Below are 12,917 nucleotides of genomic sequence, written 5' to 3'. Positions count from 1 at the left end.
CTGTCATTAAGAGTTGAGAGTGCCTACCTGTCATAAGAGTTGAGAGTGCCTACCTGTCATAAGAGTTGAGAGTGCCTACCTGTCATAAGAGTTGAGAGTGCCTACCTGTCATAAGCGAGTTCCAGTACGTGTCACTTGGTGACTGAGTCTGGGTGCCTGGTTGGGTGGCCGGGGCCTGGCCGGTGTAGCGGAAAAATGGATTCTTAAGATCTAAACTGTTCTGCGAGACACTGCTGGTCCCAGGAATGTTCAACTCTATGTCTACATCGTAACTTTGTCTGCAAACATGACATACACATGTTTATAGTTTCACACTATACAATGATGAATGCAGGATTATCTTTTTAACAGATCAACACCACTTTGCAGCAAATAAGCTTTGCTTAACGTAGTACTTCCACATGTCTAAGCAAATATGCTTTGCTTAACGTTGTTATTCCCATATGTTTAAGCAAATAAGCTTTGCTTAATGTAGTACATCCACATATGTAAGCAAATAAGCCTTGCTTAACGTAGTACTCCCACATATTAGGCAAATAAGCTTTGCTTAATGTAGTACTCCCACATGTTTAAGCAAATTTCTTGCTAATACTGGCATCATTCTATGTCAATATGAACATTTGAAATCAAACATTTTAGACACACTAAGCACATTCTGAATTTTATTTAAGTGGCAATTAGTTATTTCGACAACACCATAATAACTATGTTTACATCAGGAAAACACACACTTTTAGGGTAATTATTAGAGATTGAAAAATCTGTTGCTAAGACAAGTCTCAGGGAAACCACATGATTTGAAAATATCAGAGTAAATGATGTAGTATAACAGGCCATTCTATTGCAAGAACCATGGCCTTACTTTATAACTATCATTTCAGCTACTATATTAGTATTGTAAACTGGGCTTCAGAATAAGATGAATGTCAATTATGTGCATAAAATGTTGTCCCGAATTACCCTGTGCAGTCCGCAACGCTAATTAGGGACGACACTTTCTGCCTCGACTGGATTTTTGTGTAGAGGAGACTTCCTTTAAACAAAAAATTCCATAAAAGCGGAAAGTGTTGCCCCTGCTTAGCCTGTGCTTTACCCGATTTCATTAAGCCCTGTTTCCCCAGAACAAGGCACATGTGTGTCTCACCTCTTGTTACACCTGAGAAGCACCTTGCCAGAGAGCACCTGACCCTCCTTGACGAGTACAGGGGTCTGGAGGAGACACCGCACCTGGTACCAGTGGGTCAGCGTCTCTGTGGGACTGGTGGACAGCCACACGTGGGTGCTGCAAATGGAGCACAGTTCATATAGCATAAAGGCAGTCTCCGCAAAACTAGTCAAATTTTTACAGGACAGTAGGTCCTGTTAACTGGGAAAAAATACAGGACCTCCTCTTTATTTACAGGACCTGCCAACAACATAAATATATTACTAAAATAACACGAAAAGACGAGACGTATACCCCCACATGGTTCATTGAAACATAATATTTTCATGCTGTCTTCACAAAACAAGAGAAACGAATTTATGGCGATTTTTAAGAGTTAATAATCCATTGTCGTTAATTGATTCTTGTTGCTAAGTCTCAGTGCGCTTGTCAGAGAGGAATCTGGTCAATACGGCCTAAACCGACGACAGCCTAGATAATTGATCACCAGCCTTTTTCACGCAGGGACATTGACAGTCAAGATCATGACATTGCGAATGAAGATGATCACAATTATTAATATCTATCTCGATTACGTCCATACAAATTGATATTTGTATCATTTAATAATCAGATTTATAATTATCTTAATCAGCGACTAGGCCGTCCTGACGAGCATTCGTCATATGGTAACGACGCAAAAAATGTACCAATCAGGTGCATCGCAAAATTCCGTAGAGTAGAGCGTTGGAACGGAAAGACGCGATCGCTATTTTTATACCGCGGAAAACTTTCAGAACCGTAAAAACATAAATAATCAACAATTTCGTTCTTTTTTTTACCGGACAATCGGTCCTGTAAATTAGACCGACAGGCCGGACCTTACAAAATTTTACACGACATGTCCGTCGGTCCGACCATGTTTGGCGGAGACTGTAAAGGGCATATTTTTGTGCCCAGTGGACTTTCACATCCTTCAAAATTGGATCAATTTATTTCCAAAATTAGGGATGTCTTGTATATTTATTTCTATATTTAGAATATTTCGTACATAAATTCCTTTAAGCAAATAGCGTAGACCCTGATGAGACGCCGCATGATGCCTTTTTTCTAGACGCTAGGCATAAATGGGCTAATACTGTTTGTTGGCTTATCAGGGTCTTTCTAATTAAGCGACATAGCTGCACATGTTTATGGATGCATATTTAAATACAATCTCTACTTGGACTGTTGAAACTGGACATGTAATGATTTTGATCGTTAATCATTTAATGCAAGAACTCTCCAAAGTATTCTTTTTATAAAGAAAGATTTTAAATGGCTATATCAATCATACAAGTCATGGGTAAAATGAGATGCCTTGGTTAACATATGAGTTCCTTAATGCAAGTACATTTTCAAAAATGGAAAAAAACTGTTTAGAATTGAATGTCACAGAAGACAATTACAGCTTAAACATCAAACAGGGTATGATTAATAAAACCCCTCTGAGTAAGAAAACCTTAACTAGAACTGCCATATCTTAAATTTTAAATAAGTTCATATAATAAATACATATATTTCTAAAGCAATATCACGATAAGGCGATTACCACATCTCACCGTCAAAATTTTATACTTCTGACAAGAGCACCGTATCCTTCTGACGAAAAGAAACATGGCGGACGAAGCAATATCAGGTAAGTGCGTGACAAAATGTTTTATTATAAGACACTGCAAAATGATTGCCACTTGCGAAACACTCCATCGAATTTCTGAACCAATTGTCGTCTATTTAAAAGTTTACCAGTCGTGAAATATTTAGCATGACTTTGAAATAGTGTTTACAAAAAGTTGTGTCGCGCTCGACACCATGCGTACTTGTGAGAAAAATGTAATAATCAGATGATTGTCGATGTGTCAGACCTGATGTGACAGACTAAAATCATTGTATATATACAAAGAACATGCCATACGAACCAGTTTGTTTCAATATCTGTTAAAGGCCTAATTTTTTTGTGAAAACATGCATCACTTACATAAATATTGATGCACCGCGCAACACTGATTATAAACACGGTATTTATATTCCGTGTCACTGAAATTCGTGGCACCGCTAACTTCTGCACATGGTTTTAAATGATAAGCTAGAACGAGCCGTCGTGAACTGAATTTATTTACGATAATCTTCCATTTATAAAAGTTACATGTCCCAGAAATGATCTTGAAAATGATGGCATGCTTGCACCAAAAAAGGTTCACCGGGATCGATTGTCTTGCTTTCCAGTACATTGAGGACACGTGCTTAAGTCTCATGTTTCAATTTATCTATATTGTTGTGGTAAAATACAATCATTATTGATAATTTTTATTAATTGATTTCAGATTCATAATCAGTAAGAAAAGATGTCCAGCTACGATTATGGAAAGGTATAAGTAAATGTTGGTGTAAAACTAACCGAAGGAAATAATAAATTTAGTTATGTATTGAGTGTACAAAGTGATATTGCAGTGGTTAAATTTACTGAATTCTGAATTTGGCGAAAACCAATGATATATACCAAAGATGGTCTTGACTTCTTATATCAGAAACAAAGGGGTAATAACGAGATGTAAAGGGTTCGAACCGTATATACCGGTAGTTATTTCCGTCAAGTATTAAAGAAACAATTGAAAACCAAATATTTTCAAAGTACATTGTAAAATTCAGCACCCGGAGGAAAAAGTCTCATTTTCTTATTTTTTGGTTTGTTCAAACATAAATTTGAACGTCTCTTCCTTCTGAAAGAAAAAATATCAAAATAAAGCGGTGCCAAAAAATCATAAAGATGCGGTGCTTTTATGGACATTGTTGAGCGGTGTTCATATTTTTATACTGTCAGTGTTGAGCGGTGCATACTTGCAAACACGTGTAAATGTAAAAATCACAGTTATATTCAATAAAGCATGCCTTTATGTGTTGTAACTTGATTCTTCTACCATAAAATACCATTTAACAAAAAAATATTTCATTTAAATTGTTTAAAATCTGCAAAAATACGATTTTTCGCGTCATGAAATTAACTTCTTTCAAGACATACTCAAATTGTTTTCATTATTTAGAAGTTCATAGCGACTCAATTTTGATGCGGTAAACGGCAATTAGATGTTTAGTATATACTTCGTTCGATGGAATATCTTTTTATTACCAACTTACCTTCCTTTCTCGTTTTTTTTTCTTTCATTTCTGGACTCGCCAAAAAGTTTGCGGACATGTTTTTGACAGAAGGATACGGTGCTCTTGTCAGAAGTATAAAATTTCGACGGTGAGCGGAAAAGTTGTGGTATTTGCCCTATCACTGTGAATATTGGTTTATATAAAAACAAGGGACAAAATTGTCACATGTTTTTCAACCATGTTTCAAAAAAACTTTTCGGGGGGGGGGGGGGGGTATAGTATGAGGGTGTGGTCATTCATAAGACGTTCTTTCAAAAATATAAAAAAAATGAAAAATTACTTTTTTGGGGGGGTCAAGGTCATTCAAAGGTCAAGGTCAAATTCAACTTGCCAGGTACAGTACCCTCATTATAGTATGAAAGTATTTGAAGTTTGAAAGCAATAGCCTTGATACTTTAGAAGTAAAGTGGATGTAAACACAAAATTTAACCATATATTCAATGTTACTAAGTCAAAAAAGGGCCATAATTCCGTCAAAATGACAACCAGAGTTATGCAACTTGTCCTTTTACTGTACCCTTATGATAGTTTGCGAGTGTTCCAAATATGAAAGCAATATCTATGATACTTTAGGGGTAAAGTGGACCAAAACACAAAACTTAACCAAATTTTCAAATTTCTAAGTATAAAGGGCCCATAATTCCGTCCAAATGCCAGTCAGAGTTACATAACTTTGCCTGCACAGTCCCCTTATGATAGTTAATAAGTTTTGCAAGTATGAAAGCAATAGCTTTGATACTTTAGGAATAAAGTGGACCTAAACACAAAACTTAACCAAATTTTCAATTTTCTTAGTATAAAAAGGGCACATAATTCTGTCAAAATGCCAGTCAGAGTTACATAACTTTGCCTGCCTAGTCCCCTCATGATAGTAAGTAAGTGTACCAAGTTTGAATGCAATAGCTTTGATACTTTATGAGACAAGGGACAAAATTGTCACAAAACCAGGTTTTCCAGTTGAAAAAAGTCTGATAAAGGGAGACAATTCAAAATGTGTATTGTTAACCCCTTTGTGTAAAATTGACCTTGATTTCAATTAGAAAAAAAAAAAGATGTGTTCGTCAGCAACACAATGCCCCCTATTGTGCCACTTTGAAATAATAAAATAAATAAAAATTTTGTTTTGACCTTTGACCTTGAAAGATGACCTTGAAGTTCCACCACTCAAAATGTGCAGCTTCATGAGAGCACCGCTTTGAAATTATTATATATTTATTTTTTGTGACCTTTGACCTTGAAGGATAACCTTGACCTTGAACTTCCACCACTCAAAATGTGCAGCTTCATGAGATACACATGCATGCCAAATATCAAGTTTCTATCTTCAATAATGCAAAAGTTATGGCCAACGTTAAAGTTTTTTTTCCGGACGGACGGGCAGACTGACATACTGAAGGACAGTTCAACTGCTATATGCCACCCTACCGGGAGTATAAAAAGTCTGATAAAGAGAGACAACTCAAAATAACAAGAGGGCCATCAGGCCCTAAGGCGCTCACCTGAAAGCCAAAGGAACTAGATTATTCTGAAAAAAATGCAAGCTGATTCATGAAGATTATTTTGGACCAAAAAAGTCACTTTTAACATGTTTTTTTTATATTTGACCTTGTGACCTTGTTTTTGAGTTCATATGACCCAGCTTCAATCTCTGGCAAAATTTCATTGGGACAAATGTTCTGACCAAGTTTCATGAAGATTGGCCAATAAATGTTGCTAATATAGTGTCAAAAAGTTTTCACTAAAGCCATATAAGGACAACTGTCCCCCCCCCCCCCTGGCGGCCATGTTTTTCAATGAACCATAACCATTTTCAAACTCACTCGAGCTATTGTAAGAACAAATGTTCTGATCAAGTTTCATAAAGATTGGATAATAAATGTGACTTCTAGTGTTAACAAGGTTTTGTAGTAAATAGCCATTTAAGGAAAAATGCCACGCCCCCTTGCGGCAATTTTTTTTAACGGATCTCAACCATTTTTTAACTTAGTCCAGATATTATTAGTTCAAATATTCTGACCAAGTTTCATGAGCATTGGACCACAAATGTGACTTCTAGAGTGTTGTCAAGGTTTTACCATACAGTAAACAGGGGTCTAGCTAGGTTCAAAATTTAGGGAGAAGTCACTTCTCCCAAAGGCCAAAATAGGGAGAAGTGGCATTCTTTCGGGGAGAAATGGTACTTTTGCATCCAGGGGTCAAGCTTAGCTCAAAATTTCCGTAGATGTCACTTCTGTACAGTTGCGTCACAGGTCTTCATTTTACATGATTGTATTTTGCGGCAAATTAAAGAAGTATTTCCGTTCAGCTTTCAATCAACTCTTTAATTGTCTTATACCCCTCATTAAACCCTGCCAATTATCATTAATCAGAAACAACTCTTATTTCACATTTTTGGGACAACATTTACAAATACAAACACACACTCACTTAAGTGTTCATTTTTGTTATTGATGTATTTAACTGAGTTTAAGTTATATATTTAACACTTAACATGCTATTTATGTGATGACTGATAAGCTATTTCAATAATAGAGGCTGAAATGGGTGATGGAATTCAAAAGGCTGCATTTCATTTATAATAAGAGATGTCAAGTGCATAAAACCTACATTTTCTTATTTGTAATTGATTGTAAATTATTCTGGTACTTTTTTTTTTCCTGTACAGGTGTATCAAATAAAACTTCAATTTTAACAAAACCAGTAATATTCATAATCTTCTTACTTCCTGGTAAATTTTAAGAAAATCAAGATTAAATCAAATTTATATTGTGCTACAATTTTTTAAAATAAAAATTAATTTAAAATCTCATTTTACAGCACAGCTTCCAAATCTTACCCGTAAATGAGCCCTATATTTATTGCCAGTGCTAGGTTAACTCTTCCCATTTGATCATTCCTTTGTATTGTTTTAATGGGCCATTTAACTTTGCTGAAGTATAGTTATTGGTAGCCAGCACAAGGCAATTAATCAAGGCTTCACCTATGAACAATTTTAAGAACTCTAATAGCTCCCAGGGGTGGCGAAATCTCAAATAAACTGCTGCGCCATGAGCGCATGATACGCCCGTCGTTCGCCAATGAAGTAGTAAGGTAATAAATAACCCTTTGAATCATTTTTTTACTTCAGTTTATTTAATGAAATCACGAAATTTTGACGAACAAAGTCGCATAACTCTGGAACGACAATTCAGAATTCCGTCAAAAATGAAAGGGGATCAGGGTTTATGAATATTAAGATTGTGTTAAAATTTGAAAAAAATCCATCGAAGGATATTTGAGCTACGGTAGGACATTCAATGAAATCACGAAATTTTGACGAACAAAGTCCCATAACTCTGGAACGACAATTCAGAATTCCGTCAAAAACGAAAGGGGATCAGGGTTTATCAATATTAAGATTGTGTTGAAATTTGAAAAAAATCCATCGAAGGATATTTGAGCTACAGTAGGACATTCAATGAAATCACGAAATTTTGACGAACAAAGTCCCATAACTCTGGAACGACAATTCAGAATTCCGTCAAAAACGAAAGGGGATCAGGGTTTATCAATATTAAGATTGTGTTAAAATTTGAAGAAAATCTGTCAAAGGATATTTGACGTAGCGTACGACATTAACAGACGGACGGACGGACGGACGGACAGACGGACGGACAGACGGACGGACAGACGGACGGACAGACGGACGGACAGACGGACGCGGGGTATACCATAATACGTCCCGTCATAGACGGGCGTATAAAAACTATACTTGTCCACGGACAACAATTTAGGAAATTTAACGTGTCCGTTGCTGAACTACACTTGTCCGTTAAACTTAATGTTTATATAAATTATAAACGCATTTATTGTTATACCTACACATGTACCATTCTAATCAGATAAAATAGTGGCCAGTTTCTTAGAAAACTGATGATAGCAACGGTGTAATCCTCGTGGAAATTGTGCATTTCATGCGTAATATTGTCAAAACATTTTTTCATCACGTTTAGCGTTTTAACACAAACTCGTTGAATTAATTGCACACAACTGTAAACGTTTTGTTTTATTCTCAAATGAGCATAAGTAAATGTGTAATCCGACAAACACTTCTGAATTTTAATGACAGCCATTTCCATATGCAACGTTACTATCCGGCAATGCTCGAATTTGTATGAAATTACATGAGAAAAATGATGCTAGAATTTAGCCAACATTTGGTATGGGAAGGTATAAAACCCGGAAATGTCCGGAAAACCCGGAATTCTTTTAAGTAAAACCCGGAAAGGGTAAAAATGGTTATAAATGCATTATTATTCGTCCGATATGAATTATAATGGTACCGTTGGAAAAAAGAGCCTCCAAAGCTTCTAACGATGTAAACATATTGTATGGCAGGTTCGGTGTCGGTCTGTAAATTGAAGTCAAAGTCCGTCTACTTTTAGTTTTTTTTTCGCACACAAAAAATGCCTAATGGAAAACCCGGAAAGGTAAAAGTGGTTTAGAGGAAACAGTTTTATTAATTCGATATTAATTATAATGGTACCATTGTAAAGAGGATCCTGATAAGTGCCTACGAATTATTTTGATTCATATCTAATGTTGAGGGTAAATAGTATATATGATGGCTTTTGTTGTCGTGAGAGCAATAAGGAAAAGACAGCGGGTGGTTTGACTATTTTCCCCCATGATCTTATTTCTGGAGTATTGCCCTCTTTTCGTTATTATTGATGAAAACACGGAGCTTCATATCACGTTCGATTATCTCTAGCGCCACCTCTGTTTGGAGTTGTATTATTTATTGAGTCTATACTATACTTCCAAGATGGTACTTGTAACCGATAGTAAAAATGAAGATAAGTAAGTTTATATGTCTTCGACGATATCACAAGTCCCTTAAATGTAACATGTGGAAAACAGCAATTAAGATTAAAGAAACCTGAGCTAATGTAATTTACGTCATGCACATAACGTGTAAAACATTACCCAATTACCGGGGTCTTTGTGCCGATGTCGTTTGAACCGATAACGAACACAACAACCTGTAATGATGGTTTAATGTACAATGAACAGGATTTGATGTTAATAAAAGATAATATATCCCTTTTCCGTATATACAAGAGAAATTTAGAAAAATAAGTTTCAGTCTCGTAAAAATGTGACATTTTATGTCGTGGAGACAAAGCAGGATGAAGATCCGTATCGCGCATGCATACCACCGCTTTAGTTTTACATGAAATTGGTGGGGTTATGGCGGGCACAAATCTTGACCAAAGCGTGACCAAACGATCGTTATTTGGGCATTCATAACGTTGAATATAAGTGACACGAGTGTGGTGCTTTATGAAAATTTCGGTTTGGGGGACTCAAAAAAGGTATTTGAAAATCTTAACAAGTACCGTAAATTTGCGGCCATAAGTCGACCTAAAAACGCTCCTAAAATTGACTTTAAAAGTCAACTCGACTTATGGATGAGGTACTAAATAAAAATAAAAAAACATATTTCTGTGCCGTTTTTTTTTTTAAAGTAATAAATCTCCGAAGCGGAGGAATGATGACTGTTTACGGTAAGGCCGACTCGTCTTTTACTTAAATGTCCGCCGATAACAAAATACTCATGTTTACATTGGTTTTTGAATTCATTAATCTTCGTAATAAGTCCAAATAAAAACATGTAAAACTAACTACGAAAATATTAAACATTTGTGACATACAGTAAAGTGGCGAAAATTATACATAGCAATTTGTCTATCGATACATCGTCCGTTGTCTGCTAAGAACAATAGAAAATCGACTGCTGACACTTGTACCCATTTAAAGTTAATCCGTGTAAATACAAACTGTCAACAGGTGCAGGTGTCTTTATGCCACCAATTATCGCTTCTCGGCCTTTGACTAAAATCAAAGTGTAAAGTGTAGTGTTGGCATCCTTTCAATCATTTGTCTTTATTGCGTTACGCCTAAAATAGTTATCCGTTAATGATATGCACAACGGTTCTGCTACAAACTACTTCTGACCAATCAAAAAAATTACTCGATCGTTGGATACGCCTTTAACCAATCGCTATTGTTCAACTTCACATGGTATATTTTTTGATTGGATGAAGGTGTGGTTTCGTTGATTTATTCACAAAACTGTCCCACAATTAATGCATAATCGTTTCGTAAATAAATAGATCTTATCTGAGTGAAGATTTCATTCATTGTTTGATTATAATAATATTACGCACTCACCTGGATTATTAAAAAGTGTAATTGGACATATTAAATACACAATTACTTTCGATTATCTGCTAAGTATTATTAGATAAGACGTTTTTCCAGAATGCAGAAAATTTTCCTCGGGTATCTCGTGATTTACGAATATAGCGAGCGATGCGAGTGTTGGTAAATTCACTTGTTTCACGCATAATGGCAAAAGCGTTGTTGATTATTTGAGAGCAAGTTACAATTATTTTGACCATATAATGAATTTCTGCGTTCAAGATTTTACAGAATTTTCACATCAATAGCACTAACATTTGAATACAAAAACATCTGCTCATAATATAAACGCTGAAAGTTATTACATTAAATGGGATAATAATTTTAATTTGTGAAATATATATTAAGTTCGAAATAATGAATGATATGTTATTATGATTTTGAACAATAAAATATATATTTTTCGTGATAATTAGTAATTGAAACGTTGAATGTATCGTTTAAAATATATTCTTATTATTAATATCCCAAAAAATGTCAACTGCCGGTACAAAAGCCCTCAGAACCATGACTAAAACTTCACTTAATCATGTCCGAGATATTGAGGAAATTTACCCCCCGACTTATGGCAGAGTCAAGGCAAAAAACCAAGTTTTTCTAGCCACATTATACCCCTCGACTTATGGCCGAGGTAGACTTATGGCCGCGAATGTACGGTAAGTATTTACAAATATACACAATCGATCTTTAAAAAAATAACATGTTTTTTTTCAAATTCCGTAGTATTGTTCTGATATTCTAGATGTGTTTAGAAGATCATCATATTTGCCAAACATTTACAGGGATATTTTCATGATATAATAAAATAACATTATCACTTACAAGCGGGTTTTTAAATTGCCTCGATCAAAATTACATTCTCAACCTTATTCAACATATAAATTATTGTGTTCTTTATTAATTAGGAAACATACATGCATTCCTAAATGAAAACTTTATTTTTAATATACATTCTGTTTTTGACGGTCATAGCCGTTTTACTGCGACAGTGAATTGTTAGCATGAATTAGCTTTACACATAATTATATAGCCTCTGTATGGGGGAATTAGGTAGAGTCCGACAGATTCCTGTACAATTGAGGTTAATAGAGGCAAATATTTCAAGGGCCAGAACTTCCTAAATAAAAGGCAATATATAACTTCCGTCATTGACGTACAACTGCATGTCGCCCTGAAGAATGTCCATGAGTATAAATGAAAATCCATTGAAATAATAAGAGGAGATGCGTTGACAAGAAATTATTCTTATACTGAGTATATTGAAAAAATAATCCAAGGGTCATTATTTCAGTTTAACGGTAAGCGATATTTAAATTTCCGAATAAAAGACGGGAGAGCTTATGTCCGCCCCTATGAAATTGACGGGAGGGTTTTTATCCGGATGCCTTATATCCCTATTATATGCATGTAAAGTGATAATGTCGAAAGAAAAGCGTGTTGCACGAAAATCGACTTTAAATGCTCCAAACTAAATTTTAGGGTCGACAAGAAAAAAAAACGTAGGGTCGGGTGACCGGAAACAATTTTAAGCTTTAAAACTGTACCTTTAAAACAGAAAATGTAATAATTTGGTAGGGAAATCAAACAACTTATACCAACCTACAGCGCACATCTGATATTGAAAAAATACTTTTGCATATTTAAGGAACGTCATAAATTTGCCTTAAAAACGATATTATTTTAATTCAAGTCGGTAGAAAATATTGCTTTTATAATTATATTTATCTTTTCCGAATTTTACGCAAAACATAATTAGGCATTATAAATCATAAAACTTTACCAACTTTGGACGCTAACAAGAGTGCTTATTTGATATTGTAAAACATTATTGTTGCATGTTTTACAAACCTTAGAGGGCCTCTCTACTAGGATACCATTATAATTAATATGGAAAAAATAATATAGCTTTAATAATCACTTAAACATAGGTTTTCCTTAAATGTTGGTATCTCTGTTTTTTGTATTATATATTGTGAAATGTGCATTTTTCAGCTGATTCGTGTGATATAATTATCATGACGCTATGTTAAAAAAATATAATTTTATTAAGAAAACATGTACATCACATGCGCAATTTTCTGGATTGACGGACTTTTTGACGTTACGTCATAGCATATTTCGATAATAACATGAATATAATATTGACACATCATTTAAATGTTATTAACCTATACAATTACAACTATTAATGTAACACTTGATCAATATCAAATTTCGTATTTTGCATGGTTTGTTTTTGAATACACGTTTAAAAACAACAAATAAAATAAGTTGTAAATAAAATTAGTTTAACACAAGACAAACACATACCATATCTCCAGGTTAATTTCAATAC

General features: G+C 34.8%; 2 protein-coding genes across 3 annotated transcripts in view; both read right to left on the bottom strand.

Annotated features, from left to right (window-relative positions):
- The window catches only part of LOC127855270 (uncharacterized), a 224,944-nt gene that overhangs the window by 2,737 nt on the left and 209,290 nt on the right, over positions 1-12,917 (bottom strand). The window lies entirely within an intron of this gene.
- Positions 1-12,917, bottom strand: part of LOC127855261 (histone-arginine methyltransferase CARMER-like) — a 54,771-nt gene that overhangs the window by 11,887 nt on the left and 29,967 nt on the right. For both annotated transcript variants that reach the window (XM_052390709.1, XM_052390708.1), the window contains exons 9-10: positions 1,145-1,282; positions 106-278 (exon numbers count right to left, since the gene is read on the bottom strand). In XM_052390709.1, the coding sequence (XP_052246669.1) occupies positions 106-278; positions 1,145-1,282 (311 nt within the window). The remainder of the gene's footprint in view (positions 1-105; positions 279-1,144; positions 1,283-12,917) is intronic.

This window comes from Dreissena polymorpha, chromosome 13, assembly GCF_020536995.1.
Source record: "Dreissena polymorpha isolate Duluth1 chromosome 13, UMN_Dpol_1.0, whole genome shotgun sequence".
Classification (NCBI taxonomy): domain Eukaryota; kingdom Metazoa; phylum Mollusca; class Bivalvia; order Myida; family Dreissenidae; genus Dreissena; species Dreissena polymorpha.
This window is presented reverse-complemented; position numbering and strand designations above follow the sequence as displayed.